This window comes from Parathielavia appendiculata (genome assembly GCF_033297405.1).
Source record: "Parathielavia appendiculata strain CBS 731.68 unplaced genomic scaffold N657scaffold_8, whole genome shotgun sequence".
NCBI classification, from domain to species: domain Eukaryota; kingdom Fungi; phylum Ascomycota; class Sordariomycetes; order Sordariales; family Chaetomiaceae; genus Parathielavia; species Parathielavia appendiculata.
The window spans coordinates 324638-342907 of record NW_026944227.1 but is presented as its reverse complement, the minus strand read 5'-3'; the positions used below and the strand labels follow the sequence as shown (position 1 = coordinate 342907).

Sequence of the window (18270 nt, the reverse complement as noted above, 5' to 3'; positions counted from 1 at the left end):
TAAACAAGAGCACCTCAGACCATCCCGGGCCGCCGACACCTCCTCGCGTTAGGTCCACAGGAGCGGCGAAGGAGCTACGTGGCTCTCCTGGAACTTGACATGCTGCCTACGGAGGCGGTGCTTGCCACTGGCCTTTCACCAGACCCCGGAAGGCGTAAATCCAGTCAATTCTTATACGGGACGGGCACTAGCCTTTCTCTTGCAAGTTCCAGATCCTGACCTGACGGGCGGGCAAGAAGACGGACAGACGTATCCTCTCATGCTGATGGACAGTAATCGGTTCCCAGCGCCACAGCCATGCAGATATCGAGTGTGCCCAACATGGGCACGCGTCTGCTCGAGACCTTCAGGTTGTCACCAATACAACAACCTGAGCCTGAGGTGACTCTCATCCACAGCACACCTCACCACCACTCAGCGTTCCCTGGGCCGGCTAAACACGCCCTTCAGCATAACAGATGGTGAGGATTTCCAATCCATGACCCCAGCCATGTAACCGGAGAGCGGAAATCCACGGCCCAGCCCCCGCTCTCCCCCAACCATTACACTTGATATTGCGTTACACACGACTTGCGACACTCACCCCCCACACCCCCCCATGTCCGAGACAGTACCTGTGCCCGTTACACATTCCACGACATCAAATTGGATGGAAAAATCCGGTGGTTCCCGCGGCAGTAGAGGAATCATTACAGCCAGAACCGATTTCCTTGCGGAAATGTGAGACGCGACGTTTCCGCCGTGCCGAGAGCGAGAGAAAGAGAGAGAGAGAGAGAGAGAGAGAGAGAGAGAGAGAGAGAGAGAGAGCGAGAGAGCGAGGGAGAGAGAGAGAGAGAGAGAGAGAGAGCGAGCGAGAGAGAGAGAGAGAGAGAGCGAGAGCGAGAGAGAGCGAGAGAGAGAGAGGAGAGGAGAGCGAGAGAGAAAGAGAGAGAGAGAGAGCACAAACAGCAAAGGCATCTAACCAGTCAGCCTCCGGATACACAGGACAGACGGCCAGATGTCTGAACTACCGGTAGGATGTCGCAGCAGGGTTGATTTAATCGCTTGTTTGAGCCGAGATTAGAGGGGCCAAACATTCCTGCTTGCCTTGACCAGGCAGTCCCTGGATTAGACTCACGTACAACACCGGGGTTGAAAGCCGAGGAGGGTACTCGAAGGAATGCGCCGACACGTTGGCCATAGTGCACATCGTACATGCACCAAGGCCCACTTCAACTCTGACTACGTTGATGCCGATAGGTAGGTAGCGAAGGAGAATGGACGCAAGGGATGACTGAGTGGTGAAGTGGCTGTTTCATCCTGACTGCCTGACTGGGAGCTGTTGTTCTTGCGCACGCCCCGTAACTGCAGCTTGCCCAGCTCGGAAGGTTCCGATTCGGACTGTCCGTTGTCCATTCCTGGCTTGATACGGCCCGAGTATATCCAGAACATTGGCGGCGATTTGGGCACACTAGGTGGACTTGTACCGAGGCCGGCCATTGGCCGTCTGGGCTTGGAGACACGAGCCTGGTGAGACGAAGGCCCTCCTCCGTTGTCTGCCGGAACCGGGCGGAATTCGGTTGGGCCGGATCCGGTGGGGGAGCCGGCGCCTCAGACGACAAGTCTTTTCGTTCGGGGCATGATCGGCATCCTTTTACGGACAAATCGGCGACGGGTATGGGTGAGAGATAAGCCCGCTTTGCCCGCCGCGAGTTGTCTGAGCTCGCAGGAAGAAGAGACCAAGTCGCTCCGGCGCGCGTCGTACGCCCACGAAACCGGCGTCGGACGGGCGGAATAGGCGCCGATGGGGAACAGGAAACGGACCATTGAGAACCTGCAGGACTTGCGTCGACCAGCCAGCCACTCACTCCGGCGAGCGAGCGCCGGCCAAAGAAGACCCACCCGAATGATGAGGCGCGGCCCGCTGCCCATCAGGCCCGCCCGCGAATTTCTTCGGGCTTCTATGCAGCTTGCCCCAGTCTCACTCGAGCTTGCGTACTGCGCGGCCGCGAGCAAGGAACAAACGGGCGCTTGGAGTCCAATGAGCGGCCCCAGCGGGGCAACAAAAGCGGCTGACATGCTGGCCGGCATGAACCACAATTGGTCTCGCGCGGCCAGTCGCCATGCCGTCAGCAAGGCTTCGAAAAGAGCTTCCCAACTGCACGCTTGCTAGATTGGGTCATGCATTCCATCAGCCATAACTGTATTAACACCACAATGCAGCTTTGGTGGATCCTCTGGTTTCACGTCCCGTCGCTTTTTTCCCTTCCAGAAAGCGGGCATGACCGACGGGGATTCGGGATCCCATGTCGATCAGGAACGCTCAAACGACATCCGCGGGCAGGTGCGCGGCCCAGCGATTGGCATGGCTCACGATGGTGGGCGGCCTGAAAGTGTTGGATTGTTAAGACGGAAGCGGCACAGCCAATATGCGAAACTACAAAAAGCTCGTGCCATTGAATGTGCCGAGAGGCTTCCATTGGGACGAGTGAGATGCCTAGCAAAACAGCGAGAAAATCTTCTCTTCGTTCTCACTTTTGGCGACAAGGAAGTGGCATCCCATAAATGTTCCTGGCTTTTTTGCCGTTTGGGTCGGCCGTGGTCAACACTCAGCAGCCCAGCATGGCGCATGGCGGGCAGACGACAGAAAGGGCTGGAACCTACGGTGGAAACACACCCCTGTTGTTTTCGGGGAGCGGATGGTTGTTGGCTGAGTCAAACGGAGCACGCAAATGCTAGCCGGTGGCCTAGCTCCCAGGGCTGAATCTGATTTGGTTGTGTCAGATCAAAGAAACGGCACGGAAAGGGACCCTCTTGCATGCCGTGGCCCAATGAGCGGCCGTTTTCACAATACGTAACCCGGCGTCGGGCAAGGGTTTTGAAACGACCCGCTGCCAAGACAGTCAATGGGGCAGGAAGCTGATTTGAGTTTAAGAAAGAAGCACACCTATTGGTAGTCAATTGCCGACTGAATGGTGGCAAGAATCAGGATTATAAACAGTTCATAGTACCTTATAGTATTGCACTTATGCCGTGGCACCAGCATATGGTATGTTCCTGTAACAGTGTTGTTCGATGTTCATTGTTTCATTCATTGATGATGCAATCTGTGGGGCTCTTTGGACAGGCTCCGTAGCGGATCGCCGCAATCCATGCAGGGCGGGAGTTCGCCTACTGTGGAGCGTGTTAACTTTCCCGGAACATCATTTGGAACAGGACATGAAGATTTGGAAGTACCTGATGGATATGGAATGGATGAGCCAAAATCACTCCTACGGATACATGTACACTATCTATGTGAGTATGCCTGGCTTAAGCTCTAGCAACTTATACGTGTAAAGATGGACTTCATCCAGATTGAGCTGGAATGGTGACCATTCCAATTCGGGCCTTTATGCATGAAGGCAATAACATCCGGCAAAAGTAAATTCACCTGAGCCACCACGGAAATTTCCGCATGAGCCCAACGTCTGGATCAAAGGCCTCCCTTTATGGAATTACTATGTATAGCCAGGTCTCCGAAAGACCACAAGACCAGCAAAAACTTTTTGTACAGTAGAATGACTCTTTATTATACTGTCATCGTCCTGCAAATTTGGGGAAACCTTGACATCTCCACTCCAGCCGGCTTGACCGGTTCCGCACAACGATTTGTCCATGATTATTTCGAGCATCCATCTGGGCAACCGAATCGCAATCATTCTGGATTGGCCGACTTCGGCTGGTAAGGGAATGTAATGGACAACGACCCCCAGAACATCTGGTCCCGTTCTTACAGCACCTCGGACTACTTCTGCCCCAAACTGCATTGATATTTGCCATTCAGAAGCTACCAACATCGCGAGGAACTGAGATAGCGCTTCAGCGGTAGTTTGTTATGTGGTCGCTAATCCTGAACCTGCCGGACCTACCCATTACGGTGCTTACGCAAATTGAATTCTGACATCGGCGGCAATATCCAAGAGACGGCCTGTTTAATATATACGCGGTACCTACCTTGTTTGCCGTCTCGTCATCACGTCTCCCGCACCGCGAAATGAAAGGGCACAGACAGAGCCTCGATTACTAGCCTGTCGGGACGTTACAGTGGCGGGGGCTTCAGAACCGAACAGCATCAGATATCCTTGCGCAAAACGGTAGATGACCGGTTACCTAGCAGCAGTCACCTAGGAATCAGTGGCTATACGGTACGGATAGCGTATAGGTCGGGAATAATATAAGAGCGGATTGTTCAAGAGGGTAACAGAACCGTTTAGAGCCACCAGCTAGTCCCGTCTCGCTTTCTACGTGTATCCGCCCAAACAGCCGACATCGGAGGAGCGCCACGCTGAAAGTGTGTGCCCCATTCAAGACGAGCAAGTCTGATGGCAACAACAACAAAGAAGCAATGAGATATTCCACCCTTTTACAAAACTTACCTCACCTTCCATGTTTGACTCTGCCAATGCTCGGCATTACCCGAGACCCAGGCTCACTAGTAGACCGTTGCAAGCGATCACACACCGGAACCAAACCGCGGCGACCGGCATCAGAGCCGCGTCCCGCGCCTGCATATTTGCCGCAACTGCCAAGGTCCCGGACGGGAACAAGCAGCAGTGGCGTGTTGACGTTTAACCGCACCGCACCGGTGAGCCTGTTTTTTCGAGGGACAACAGATTATGCAGTAAAAATGATACCGGTATAAGCGAGACGGCAGCTACAGCGGAAAAGCAAAGAGACAGCAAGCATGTACTTGTATTATACCAATGTTTATAGTACGTATATTGTAGGCTGGTGGCTCCCAACCCGATCCGATTTGTAAGGGAAGTCGGCTTGTTGGGCAGGTTGGCATCTGGCTCTTCCGTTCCACGCCCTCTTTGTGCCAGCATGATGGGACAACACTACTGTGGACTTAGACCTCTGTGTTGCAATCTGCAGAGTAAGCACCTTAGGTACCTACCAAGGCGTCATCATGTAAGGTACAATACATACCGGACAGTAACGAAACTTCGCGATCTCGGCCTTCGATCCTCGATCGCCGCCCTCAGCCAGCTTTGGCCCGTTCCGTAGCTCCGGCGCATGTCTCTTTGTGCTTACTGTGGTAACTAGTGATGATGTATGAGCAGGCGGAGAAGACATCAGAGTAGCGTAAGGTGCATAACGGTGAGAATGGGGTTCATTCTTTGTTCTCCTCCCGTCTTGGGCGGGGGCGGAAAACGTCTTGAACCGGTCAATTGGGTCCGGCGGCCGGATCCTGATCCGTCATCCAGTCATGGAGGGAGGAAGACGCCCCGGAACGGGACGGCTCGAAACTGTTATCCTTTGATACGGTGGGAGGAGGAACTGATGCTCTAAGAGGCGCACAAGCCAGAAGCAAAGGAATAGATTCCCTCCGTATCCTCGCTTCTAACTCTAACAACAAGCGGCGAGGTGTGAAGGTCTTCGGCTTCCCTAGACCAGCGGTGCTTTCGCCCCTAGGGCCCGTCTTCCTCGGGAGCTAAGGCAAAGACAAGTTGCCCTTGCAGTGGTGCTATCCATACTGATTGGGGCCAAACCATTACCAAGCGGGGGAATACTGTGTGCGACATCCAGATGTAAAGGCGGGGAAGCGGTGCGGGGAGGAGTGTGCTGCTGGCAAGACGAAAGTCGATCATTCATCTCGTTCTGACTATTAAGAAGTTGGTATCTTGCTCTAGCAACAACTCTCCGAGGCTCCGGGTCGGGTGGAAGGCACAAAAGGAGCCGTGTGATGTAGAGAAATGGCGTTGTTCTCGGGAGGCTTTTGCGTAGACTGCTCTAGACGCAAAGCGGCGACACAGTCTGCCTATATCTTTCCCGTTCGAACTGCTGCTTTCTACGGAGTAGACCGGACCGGACCCGTGCGTCCGATGGAGCAAGGGGTAAGTAAAGGTCATTGCTCGTTCGATGACTGGTCTCGTCCACGCGTCATGGCGCAAATTGCACTGTGGATGAGGTGCAAATGAGTCAATGCCATTTATCTCCAAGGACAGATTCCGAGAGGGGGAAGGGTCTAATTGCCATGGGACCTGTCGGTCTGTAAGGTCCGGTCCAGTGTGTTCGCCGAAGTCTGCTCGATTACAAACCCATCTAGGCTTTGAAGCTGAAATCTTTTAGCTGTGAGTGTAAGAGCTAAACAACAGGCCTGACGTGTCGCATGACACAGCAGTTGCTTTTGATGTTAGTCATGAAACGTACTTCGGGTTCCACTTTCCTCGGATAATCACCGCGGAGTGGGGATCATTTTCCTGGAGAAAACGCATGAACAGAATTGTTGCGGCGGCGAGGGATGGAGCTGTGTAGCGCAGGCGGCGGTGAGCTGTCTGACTCGCCAGGAAAAAGCGAGATGACAAGCAAGATTGATGAACCCTTCAAAGTTATCCGTAAACGACTATGAGAGAAGTGGACCAGTCAACTGAGCCGGTGCCGTGTTTGTGAGATGACTGTTACGGAATTGTTTGGCAGTGAAAAACTTTTGCCCAAGCTTGCGGTGCAGTCGAATGATCTCTGGCAAAGTGGTCCAATCGCGTCGGTTAGCAGACGAGACTACAACTCCGCCTTGCAACAAGTCTTGTCACGACGGCGATGGCTGGTGCGGCATGTGCAAGGAGACTGCTCGCTGACTGGCCGGGGAAGTGGATAACCGGAAAAGGCGTTGCAATGCAGCTCAGACAGGCAGTGGAGATCAGAATAGGAAACATGGCACGCTGTCAAAGGAGAGACGCGGTTGGTGAACTGGAAGATTCTCAATTTGATGATTGCCAATCTCTGTCGAGTTGCTCCCAAATTGTTCGTGAGGCGAAACCTAGCAATACCGGGACGTCCGTCCTGGCTGGTGAACCGATTCTCCGCCACAAAGGCAACTCCCATCATACAAAAAATCCGCCCATGACATGATCATCAAAGTCCCTATCCCAATCCAAAAGGGCGCATGGGACCCGCAGCTCCATTGTGCTGTGTTGCCAACGCCAATCCAGTGGTCTCTGAATACCATAGCCAAAACCTGGGTCCAACAATCTGAGCTCCTTGCCTTGCCAAACACCAAATGTCCATGTGGCTCCCAACCAAAACCCGTACATATGCATAGAACCAGCAGGAAAGGATAGCAGAACCCGCCCCGGAGTGTATCGATGCGTAATACACGGTATCTCGTGTCCTGAACCAAAACTCTGAACCCGGCCAAAAGACGCCTTGTCCCAATAAACCGCAAGAAAATAACAAAACAAGGGTGGAACCAGACTCTTCGCGGCCCCAAGACTTTTTTATGATGCTGAGCTCCGATGTATGCAAGTTCTTTTTGTTACAACAAAACCGCAAACCCAAAGACAAAGGAGATGAAAATAGAAGGCTGAGTCGCGAGGTGTTGCTCTCAGAGAAGGGATGAGTAATTCGATTGAGTGTGGGGGTATAGTCGCCGAGAGAAGCATGTCGAGAAAAGAAAGTGAAGGCTTTGTAGTAGGCCAATGACATTCGAGGCCGCTTAGTACGAGCGCCTGCGTTGGAGGCGGACCGATTCGAATGAGCGGGCGTATGCGCGGAGTTCCCTCGCCGCCTTTTCAGATAGCTGGGTCGCGTCGAGTCCCGCAGACGAGTTGCTTCGCATCGAGCAGAGGCTGGTGTGCGACGCCGACGGTGAAAGGGTTTGGCTCTGGGTCGAGTCCCTGCGAGTACTCGGCTGGACAAGGCCAAAGTCGTAGGCTGGGGACACGTAGAACTTGGTGCTCGTCGTGGTCGATGGCCTGGAGAGGGGCCAGTCGGGTGGGGGACCGCTCAATGCCGGAGAGCTCGCGGCGGAGCTGGGTGTTGACGGTGATGTCTTCTCGTAGTCGGCCAGCCGGCAAGACTCGGAGCAGTAGGTGGCGCCATCGGTCTGCTTGTCGCAGCCGAGGCAGAACTGATGTGTCCAGTGGTCAAAAGACATGGTGGCTGAGGACGAGAGCAACGTCGAATTGGTGCGGTGTCGAAGTTGTTGACAAGCGTAGCGACCTGAGTTACCGCAGGCTAGCTATGTACGACTGTTCGAGTATGTTGGTGACGAGATATCTCGGCGTGTGTGGTTTGCGTGTTGGTGCAGCTGTTGGAAGGAGAGTCCGAGGGGCTGGGGCTGCTTCCAAGGAAGACGTTGACTATAACAAGACGAAGGTTTGTTGACTCATAGCAGTGGATGTCAATCCAAGGCAGCGGGCCAGTGGATACTTGAAGGAGAGAAGGTTGGAAAACAACGACGAAGCTATCCTGGTGTCAAAGTGGGAATGGGGTTGAGTGGGAGCTGGGGCAGGCACGCATTATGTATCCTGGCACTTTGCCTTGGCTGTTGCGTGGAGGGAGCAGGCATGACCACAAAGGACCCACGACGACTCAGACATTGGCACCATCGAGGTACATATGTTGAGGGGTGTACAATGTAGTTTGGCGCCACAGTCTGCTGCAGGAGGTACGCAGAAGATGTACCCTCTCACTGCCAGGGCAAGTGAAGTGGTGGGGCAAAGGGCACAAAAGGCTGCAATCTGTGCTAGCCCTTTTAGTCATAGATCAAGAGCAAGGGTCTGCCTGGGCAGTGGCGTGCAAGAAAATTCTTGCCTGCTGGCGTGAGCTTCAAGATCGGACCTGTCGTGGCACCACCCTGGTCAGTCGTGAGCAAATGAGTGGAGTCTTTATGCTGGGCAGCACTTGGCAGCCCTCACGATGCTGTGAAGGGGCGTGCGCCCAGTCACTCCCCCCATCAGGCCAAAAGTGCGCGAGAAGGTGTGCTGGGTGCGCAATTGCCATCCACCACACCACCAGCTGGATCCACGATTTCGCTATTAGGTTACTCGCCTTCGCAAACCATAGAGTTGCTATTCATGCTATGACTGCCAAGGCTCCAGATATGTTCTCCTCGTCCCATCTGGTTTTCGTCTGTCGAGAATGGCGAGAAATGTGCTCACAGCGAACAGCCCAGGCCTGCTGCTGTGCACCCTCGCTGCTTCTCATGGAGCCACCGGGGTGCAGTGCGGCATGGTGGCCTCAGGCTTGCCGGGCTCAACGATCAGGCGTTTTGAACGTCCATAAGAGCACCAGTTTTTTACCGTTTTTCTCCCTGCACGGTGATCCAATGGAGGCGTTTTCCAGCTGGCATGACTGGGCTCCCAGCTCCCAAGCCTGCATGCTGAAACCGAGCGGCTGTGGCAAGGTGTTGTCAGAATGGATGGAATTTCGATTGTGTCGCTCAACAGGCAATCGACCTTCTGACCTTCATGCCAGCGACAGCCAGCCAGTCGCTGTCGATAGCATCGTCCCCTTCTCATTGCCGTTCGAACCTCGAGAGAAACAGCAGACACGGGCGTGGGGGTCTCCCCTTCTCGCTCGATCCGCAGATTGCCCTGCAGCGCAGCATTCTCGGGACAAACGCTCATCATCCACAGTACAGATAGCGAAGGCTCAGTAGGACCCGCACTCTTTGGGCCGGAAGAACGACACTGTTATCGAGCGACTGTTGAAGCTGCAGCCTGCAGTGCGACTCTAAGTTTCTTTCGCCGCCGTCCCCACCCCAAAGCTTCCCGATTCAATCCAACCTGCGTCGAAGGCAGACTTTGGGCAGTCGTTGGCATTGGCTGCCCTCGCCCTTCGGTGGCCTATGGCAATCTTCTTCTGCTCGGGGACGAACTGCCTCTGGGCATGCAGTTCTGCTGCAGGAGGAGGTTGGTGCCCGCTCGCCGCATGAAGACCCTCGATTTCCTACAAGGCCAATCAGCGCCTACGGAAGCAGAGAAGAAGACCGACATGCCACACTGCCAGAAAGTGGAGTTCTTTCGGCGCCATTGTCCAATGTCGCAGCACATTGCGACTCGGGATGCCATTTTGAGTAGTGGATTCGTGAGCAACTTTGTATGTGCTCAAGCCGTGGTTCCCGTGACTGGAAGACTGCTTCCCTCGCAAGATATCACGACATATTGGTTAAGCGCCTTCATATTTCAGTGGGACGAGGGAGTTCGGTCACCGTAAACTTGAAACTGGTCTTGTGGACAGCCCTAAGCTGATGCCATGGCTGGTGTTCGAGTGGGCCAGGGTCAAAAACAACAGACGACGCCAGTCAGGCATTGAAAACCGCAGCCCTGTTGAGAGAGCCGGCCCATGGAGATCTGGCACGGGCAATGCATGCCAAATGGTTCTTCAAGCAACCCTCCGAGAAGCCCTGTCCCGTACACCATGTGCACCCACGTCTCATCGACCGTGGCACTGCCTAGGCTAACTGCTTTTGATTTCACCTGCAGCGTCTGCTGCTGCAGGCTCCAGCAAATCATCGCCGGGCCACGTTTCGTCAATTGCATGTGTGCGAAGAGGCAACCCGTTTCAAACATGACGAATTCGGCCTGTCGTGAAAGCAGTGAAACTGACCGGGCCAGAGAAAAGCTTGAAGCCGGTTCGGTCGTTGCGAGTCAAGAATGCGGCTTCTTAGGTTGCTCAATGCTTGACGAACCCTCCCCCGCCCCTCAATGTCTCAATCATGTGCATATCGTGGACAATTATCACGGTACTCCGTATCCCTCAATCATGGGCCCAAGTCCCTTGTGATGCTACACACAACCAGCGGCACTCGGCACCTCGCCCATGTTATCAAAGTGGGACTTGCCGACGCCTTTCCAAGCTTCGTCTGGCGAATGCCACGGGCGAGCGTGATCTCGTGCTGGCAGCACGGTTCCCAAAGCGGCTCGTCCATGCAAAGGGAGAGAGATGATCATCAGCTTGAGTTTATCATGTCGGGAACCGAAAAAAATAATTGGTCATGCCAAATCCACTTTGTATGTGACTTTCGGCACTTTCATCTTCGATTCGAAGAAAGAAAACTTGGAAGGCAAAGAGAGAAAAAGAACAGGCCATCATCCATACCTTGCGACGGCAAGCCTGACGATTCGCTGGGCTTCCAGGCAGCCTTGTCCCTGCAGTCTCCGTTCGGTCCGTCCCCATGTCGCGATCGCTGTTGGGCCTTGCCCGCACCCCGGATCGGCCGACTGCCGAGAGCTGTCGGCATCCGGACGGGTCTTGTCGCGATCGAGGGCGGGATGGGGCAAAACCTGGATTGGGGATCGACTGCCATCTGAGTTTGTTCGTGCGAATTTGGAAATGATCTTGAGACGCCTCGTCGTCATTGAGAGTCGACTCGCGCTGATGAATCAAGCTCTAGTGTCCGGGAGGCTTTCTGCAGTTGTCGAGAATTCGGGAACACTGGCTCTCAGCCTCGGCGTCGTTCCCCACAAAACAGAGGCCACCGATATTGAGAATACAAGGGACCGGGAAAGCGCTGTCAAACTAAATTTCCGATCAAATCTCCTTTTCTTGTTGCTCTCGGTACTCCGACGGCAAACGGGGCGCCAGCTCGGAGCAACATAAGAGCGCCTGAGAATGCAAATGTCATCATGGCTCCCATCTGAGACATTGCGTCCTCGGCAAAGCTTAGTGTTCCCAGTTTGTTCAGCTCGCGGAACGAGCTAGCCACCACCAGCAATCAGTGGGACGGTCACTCAAGAGGGATCGCTAGTCTCGATTGAGAATTGAAATCTCCTAGTTTACACCACATGGCGGTTTGCACGGCGTCGGGAGGTTGGCAAAGGGAAAGATATAGTAAGCTACTTCGGGTACCTAGATGAACGCGATAATGCAGAGGTGTTCACCTGTCACTCGTAGGTAACACCGTCGCTGAGGGGGCCATGTTGTTCCGGTCTTGCTTTGAAGAATTGTCGGCGTGCGCCAGGGGCAGCACAATCCGTGCATTTCAAGATTGAGACAACGTGGAACAAACGCCGCGATTCAACATGGAAGACTCACCTTTGTGATGGCGATCTTTCCCATGCTTTTCCCCTTGGTTTTCTTTTCTCGTGGAGTTTTGCGCGTGCAGGCGAGACTGTGTTTCTGGCGTCGTCAAGAAGTTAAATTAGTCGCGGTTCTGCTGAATGGTTGAATGTGTGATCACAAGTCAGCTAAAACCCTCGGTGAGGGTCCAATCATGTCGCGAGGCCATGGTGAGGAGGCTTTTTCGTTTTGATCTGAAGGTTCTTTTCGGTCATCTGAGCCTCTGATGGTGCCGAGCAAGATAAAAGGTTACGAACAGACACCTGACACCCATGTTTTTGGTTGATTACACATCCCAAGGGCAGCAGGACGGAGTATACCTCAGCCACCTCGTCGTCATCAGGCCATGCTGGCGAAAAAGGCAATGGCGATATCGACATCCAGAATCTTGCCCATTCTTTGTCTCAGCTCTGAGATTCTCGGAAGAACTGGGTTTGGTGCAGTGGTTCGTTGGCGCCTGGCGTCAAAATGAGCTCGCTGTCGAAATCGACGATCACTCACACGCACCTGGTCGTGCCTTGGTGGCCTGCCTGCAGCTGACCAGGGGCATCAGACCGTTGATTGGCCGCCTGGCGAGCTGTCTCACTCCCCCCTTTGCAATGGGAAGATTTGGCTCGTGGGGTGTGCGTAGCAAGATGAAAATAGCGACTCGAGTTTTCATCGATCTGGACCTTTCCTATCGCGGCATTGGGCTGTTGCTGACTGAGCTCGGCTGACGAGAGGAGATTTTTCCTGCCTCTGCCTGATGAAATCGTGTCGGTTGGCTGCGTACGAATTCGCTTGGCTGAGTTCTAATGAGCGTCTCCATCTTAAAGCATGAACTGTTGGACCTGCAGCAGGCGAGCAGGCTGAATGGGACGGCGGCAGAGACGGGCGTCAAGGTTCGAGCGAGTTGCATACCACAGTAGTGTACAGGCCAGACCGGGCGTGGCCCGCGCTCTGCAACCTCATTGAAACGTCCCTGGACAATTTGGCCTCGCCATTGACGAAAGGAAAGGTAAATCGGAGGTTTGCAAGCGTGCGTGTCGCTCCGTACAGACCACAACGCTGGGAGACGGTGTTTTAGCGCCAGATTCATGGCTGCCACCGGCCACGCCACTCGAAACGCGAGAGTTGCAACTCACAAGGCAGAATCTTGTTTTGTCTACTGTATTGTTCTGACAGGAACGGGAATTGTCGTCTCGCCTCGATTCCCTCTCAGCCCCTTGACAAGATTCGATGCTTGGCTTCCCAACACACCGTTGCATCCATCTCACAGGTGAGCCGACGAGATGAACGCGTGCTCTGCCGCTAACGACGCCAGCCAATGAAGAACGTCCGGTCTTCGGCAACTTCAGCCTGAGCCAGCCAGATCGATGGGAGCGCTTCTGGTTTGGGTTCACTCGACGATGTGGGCATGCTCAGGACAGATCGTCCATGTTTTGGTGCGGAAACAAACCTTCGGTTGTTGAGTAAAACGACGAGAACAAAGATTGGACGGCGGGTTCTTCATTGTCGCCACCCTACAAGTTAATAACACGCCAGGGCAGGGCAAACAGAAGCGAGATGTGGAAAATATTTGATGAAATTCTTGACAAGGGAAGGGCTCTGGGTGTCTCTGACGAGATGTTTTGTGTTGCCCCTGGCGTAACGCCCAAAATTTCCTCAGATCCCAGATAATTGAGCGAAGACACAGAGCTCAGAGAGCACAAAGGATGGCAACCCACAACGTCCGACAGGGAGGTGTGATGAGGCTCAATGGCAGGCGAAGAAGGCACAAGGGGTCAACGCAAGGAACCTGGAAAGCCGGCCCCTGCTCTTGGTTCTTCTGCGTTTTCCCCCCATCTTTTTCTCCATAACCTTCCCTCCGCATTTTGTGGAGCTTTTTTGTTGTTTCTGTCATTGGTGTGGAGGCAGGCTAAAAAGGAAGAGGATTAGGCGGCCAAGTCCCTTACAGGCCTCGTGGACCTCTCCCCACAATTGCATCTGCAAGTTCAACAGAAAAAGGAAAGGTGAGTCCGCATCTGCATGGGTGGTTCCAATAGAAGGTCGTTCCCGGCAGGTTGGCCGAGCATAAGGGCTGCTGGACGACGGCGAAGAAAGCGTTGGCAAAGACCAAGACGCCCTGGGACCCAAGGCTGCGCTGTGGTTTATCTTTGCTCTCTCGTTGATGATTGGGGCTGGCTCGGTGATGTGGCTTCGAGACCAAGACTTCCCAGGTTGAGCAGCCATGGTACCGGGCCCGGACACCAGAGACAACCTGGGGCTGCCATACGCTAGCGTAACGGACCAGACACGCAGTTTCTACTGTGTACAGAGTAGAGATTCAAGTTCTCGAATTCCAGAGACGGGTGCCCATGTTTTTTTCTTGCATCAGGGCCCCGCTGAAAGGCTGTCAACGTCCGACATCTGCCATGGGGACATGATACGGGAACTGAGGCACGAAACCCACGTGGTGCTGTAGTCAACATACCCACACAATGGCACTACATAGCACTCTCTATGTTGCCAAAATTCCACAGAGCCAGATGATCTTTTTTAACCCTTTCTGAGGCTCGAAATATCGAGTCTATGGAGTCTCCATAATCTGGGGAAATTGAAGATGGAGACGAGCCATCCTGGCTTGTCGTGGTCAATTGCGCCACGACTCCGCAAAAGGGGCCTTGGCAATCCGGGGCATGGCACAACAGCCCCTCCTTTGCTCGACAACTTTCATGGACCTGCACAAGCACGGGGACAATCGAACGAGTTCCTGCAGTTCTCGTACTCGCCTAGTACTGCAGCTATGTGTCTGGAAACGAGACGTCAGTCTGGCTATGTCGTCCTATTGCCCTTGCCCGTTTGCTGGTATTGCAACTTTCATGATGGCAGCCCTTGGGTCCGGAGGCCCACGGTAAGCGAAAACTTTTGACGGGCACGGTACTGCAGATTTACCTCAACGCAGTTCCCAGCTCCATTCTTGCCCGGAAGTTCGGCACCAGTATGGAATGCAGTCGTTGGAACCAGCCGTCGACCATTGCTGGATGGTTGAGACAGTTAGACACAATTTGCATAGGTGACGTTAGCGTCTCTGGCAATCCAAGAGGACGACCCCCGCGGCCCAGGTGTCATATCGTCTGTAACGGGTAATAAGAAAGCCCCGATTCTCCCCCATGACACGAGTCTTGTGGCACCACGGCTACGCTAGTATTGCGATGGTCCCCAATTCATGCGCTGCGACACACTTCTCCACAGTGCCGAGTGTGAAGCGCCGTCGGCAGGCAATTAACCTTGGTTTTCCCAGGACACCTCACGTTTCCTCCCCAGCCGTTCCACCATTCCCAGCACGGCGGACTCACAAGCCACGCCCGACACCTTGCAGCAAGCGCCTTGAGGATGTGCGGGGAGTTGAAACGGTGTATCGACAAGAACTGGAAAATTGGGCTTGTTGACGGTCTGATGGCTTAGGGTCAACAACGGTCTGTCTTCGAGTGATGCGTTCTGGAAACAATTACACGTACGCGCTTCTGCGAGACCCTTAATTCTTGCCCTCATCATCCTGCTGAGATCTGCAGGGAGTCGTAGGAGGTCGTCATCATCTCTCATCCTCCTACAAGAGGGCGAAGGAAGGGACCCTTCCCTGCATCGTGGGCAGCCGCCGGCAATCCCCTTCATGCTGGCGGACAAACACCTGCCAACAAGTCCTAGCGCGCGCCCTCCTGCATGCTTCCGTCCGCCAGAGAAGGTGGTCTGGTGTGGTGGGTGTGGGCACACAACCAACTGATGCGCTCGGCTTCCTCATTCTGCGCTCTCATACACCCATACACACTGCGGAATAGTGGTGTCGTGACTGCAGCAACAACCCCCGCCACCCAAGGGCGGGTTGCCCGAAAGGGGACTGCATTACGACGCAGCAGGGTCATGTATTGTGTCTACCTCTTCTCGGCGCAGCGTTTGTGCCGTACCTACACTGACAGAAGCCTCTGTCGAGAGGGTCATGAACTGAGTCGGCTGGGTTGGAATGCCAATCGCCACCGCCCGCCGGCTGTCCTCATCTCTGAACACGGCGCGCCATTCAGCGGCATCGAGGACGATACGACTCGACGAGAAAAGTTGAGAAACCATGTCGTCTGAAATTCTCCGCTGCAGTGCAATTGCAGCGCCAACCACAACGGCAGCCGAGAGCGAAGCTTTCGGCGTTCCTGGCTTCCAACATGCAAGCTTTTGGAAGACACCGTGCTGCAAAAAGAGGCAAGCTGATAGTCCGCAAGGAGGAAGGGCAGTGTTTTGGAAGGGCCTAGCCAAGTGATTGACAAGACATTTGCCACTCCTCCTCCCCTTTTCCGCACGCTATCAACCTCGTCGACCCAGAGGACCATGCCATGCATGGTCAAGCTCACCACAGGCGCCGAACAATCAAGAGAATCCAACAACAACCACCATCCTTTGCCTGTCCTGACCTGCCTGACATTCCCTCTCTCTATTCTGCACCACGACAACAGTCGAGACCATACCATGGGCCCTGTGTTTTGGCCCCGGGGATTTCCAAGAGGAAGACTCATGCACAGAGAGATATGGCGTGCATACCCGCCCACCGGCCGGGGCACTTACCACTGAGGTTGACAAACCAACCACGTCCCACCCATTCATTCATCCATTCACTCTGTTTCCGCTTCCTGGGAGAAGAATATGATGTGAGGCTACGCTTGGCAGGCATGGAAAGACAAGGGGACGAAATAAACACGACCTGCCCGCAGGCTTCATGGTCTCCATTGGTGCTCTAATTTCTGGCCCTTTTATGGTGGGGCCCTGGGCAACCATGAGGCATGAGGTAGTAACTATGCTCAGAAAAGGGGAAATGTGTGGTGAATATTAACTGACAGTGGGGCCCAGGTGACCGACTCCTGACAGACTGACCTTGTCGGTTGGTTGCTGATCGACAGGTCTAGTCACTCCAGCGCCCAGAGATTCAGGAGTCCAGCATCCAGATCCCCCCGAAACCTAAGCAAGCCAAAACGGTGCGGAATTGTGTTAAGCGCCAGGAGTTAGTAAGTACCACTTGGCTGGCTAGGGATTGGGGGATGGGAGGTGATATAAGGGAGTGGGGATAGGGCCGCCCTTATTCCTCTTTCATCTTGGCTCTCTACACGCAAATATACTAACCAGTTCATGGTGGGAAGGGAACGGCTCTGTGTGCTTATTCTGCCTGTGCTAGTAGCAGGCAGGATTGGGCCATGTGTTTTGCTGATGATACTGCAGCAAAAGATCCTACCTGGCCCGCTGACTTGTCAAAATGATGAATGACCTTCTATCCCTGGCGTACACTTATATCATGGCCGGCCGACTTTGATGGTTTGGCCTGGCGCTGATAGTGGTTCGGCTCTCCGCCTTGGTCAGATGGCTGCGTCTCGTCGTCTGGCTTCAGTCAGGTGTGTTTGCTTAATGATACCAGTTTTGCCCGTTGCTTTGGCATTTAGGATTGTCCGATTTGCGGATGGGATTTCCGTAAGGTAATATTACGAGATTATGCTCCCTTCTAAGTATCAACTGACCTGCTGATGTGCAAACACCAATCTTCACCGATCGAGACTCAGAGTTGAACCTTCGTTTCCCGTTCTGGTAATTGGCTTTTGTCCAAGTTCGGATCATGGACCACCTTCACGAGAGGGAATGGGAGCAGTGGCGTCACCTTGCGTCTGGCTCTTGATCTTGTGCTCCCTGCTTTTTTCTGTCCAGTCTAGTGCTGCGTTGTGCAGGACGATAGGACTCAACTGGATGTCTTGCCTCTGCCCGCCGAAGCATGTGTGTTTCTGTTCCCTCTCAAAGGCTGATGGAGGCTAAGTCTGGAATCGGGGCTCAAAATCGTCAAGTGAGAGGCTTAGAAGCCGTGTGTCTGCCCGGTAAAGGGATAGCTCACTGGTGACGCCGCGGCAGCTGACAGGAGCATAACAACCCATGCAGGAATCCGGCCGGTTCGGCTGAGCTTTTGGTGGCGTCGTTTGTGCTACGCAACTGTCCGTTTCCTGACTCGGGAGCCCGCTGGATCGTGCGTATATCTACTGCGACTGCCCCGATTCGTGCTTGTGTTACCGGGCTTTAGTTTGGTATCCAGGTAGGACATCTGCGGTCACCAGTCTTACTTCAGCCGGATTCTTTGATAGTGTTTCTGATCTGTTCAAAGTTATCTCCATTGCCTTATTCTGAAGCGATGGTTGTCCTCGTTTTACGCTCTATTGTTCACCCTTTTTTCCCATGCGCAAGGGGGACAGTGATAAACTGGGCAGTTGACACGGCAGCCCGTCAGAAGCTATACGTCTGAGGCATGTACGGAGTTGAGTGTGGATGGGCAAAAGAAGCAGTCAAAAGAAGCCGAGGTACTCACTGCGTTGGCATGCAAGAGTCATGGCAACCCTGCTCGTCTGCGAGTAATGGGAGGAAACCGAGCAGCGCTCGTAATGTGCCCACTCGGCTCCTCTCAGGTTTGTTTCTCTTCAACCAGCTTCAACC

General features: G+C 54.0%; 6 protein-coding genes across 6 annotated transcripts; 3 read left to right on the top strand and 3 right to left on the bottom strand.

The window, feature by feature from the left end:
- Window positions 1–522: 522 nt before the first annotated feature.
- N657DRAFT_471286 (uncharacterized protein) lies at window positions 523–1393 on the bottom strand. Its single transcript, XM_062787528.1, has 2 exons — window positions 1011–1393; window positions 523–957 (listed from the first exon to the last, which is right to left on the bottom strand). Exons 1-2 carry the CDS (start codon window positions 1194–1196, stop codon window positions 580–582), a joined length of 564 nt encoding a protein of 187 aa, XP_062646401.1. The 5' UTR covers window positions 1197–1393; the 3' UTR covers window positions 523–579.
- N657DRAFT_471018 (uncharacterized protein) lies at window positions 1274–2209 on the bottom strand. Its single transcript, XM_062787527.1, has one exon. The coding sequence runs from the start codon at window positions 2068–2070 to the stop codon at window positions 1591–1593; it is 480 nt and encodes a 159-aa protein (XP_062646400.1). The 5' UTR covers window positions 2071–2209; the 3' UTR covers window positions 1274–1590.
- Window positions 2210–7456: 5247 nt separating this feature from the next.
- Window positions 7457–7897, bottom strand: N657DRAFT_574967 (uncharacterized protein; the record flags this gene model as incomplete). The annotated part of the gene is made up of 1 exon (XM_062789068.1): window positions 7457–7897. One exon carries the CDS (start codon window positions 7895–7897, stop codon window positions 7457–7459), a length of 441 nt encoding a protein of 146 aa, XP_062646399.1.
- Window positions 7898–10502: 2605 nt separating this feature from the next.
- N657DRAFT_470423 (uncharacterized protein) lies at window positions 10503–11745 on the top strand. Its single transcript, XM_062787526.1, has one exon. It carries the CDS (start codon window positions 10690–10692, stop codon window positions 11344–11346), a length of 657 nt encoding a protein of 218 aa, XP_062646398.1. The 5' UTR covers window positions 10503–10689; the 3' UTR covers window positions 11347–11745.
- Window positions 11746–12815: 1070 nt separating this feature from the next.
- Window positions 12816–13207, top strand: N657DRAFT_646338 (uncharacterized protein). Its single transcript, XM_062793104.1, has 2 exons — window positions 12816–13063; window positions 13109–13207. Exons 1-2 carry the CDS (start codon window positions 12882–12884, stop codon window positions 13113–13115), a joined length of 189 nt encoding a protein of 62 aa, XP_062646397.1. The 5' UTR covers window positions 12816–12881; the 3' UTR covers window positions 13116–13207.
- A 4138-nt stretch (window positions 13208–17345) lies between these two features.
- On the top strand, window positions 17346–17875 carry N657DRAFT_646330 (uncharacterized protein). Its single transcript, XM_062793103.1, has one exon. The coding sequence runs from the start codon at window positions 17434–17436 to the stop codon at window positions 17602–17604; it is 171 nt and encodes a 56-aa protein (XP_062646396.1). The 5' UTR covers window positions 17346–17433; the 3' UTR covers window positions 17605–17875.
- The last annotated feature ends 395 nt before the right edge of the window (window positions 17876–18270 follow it).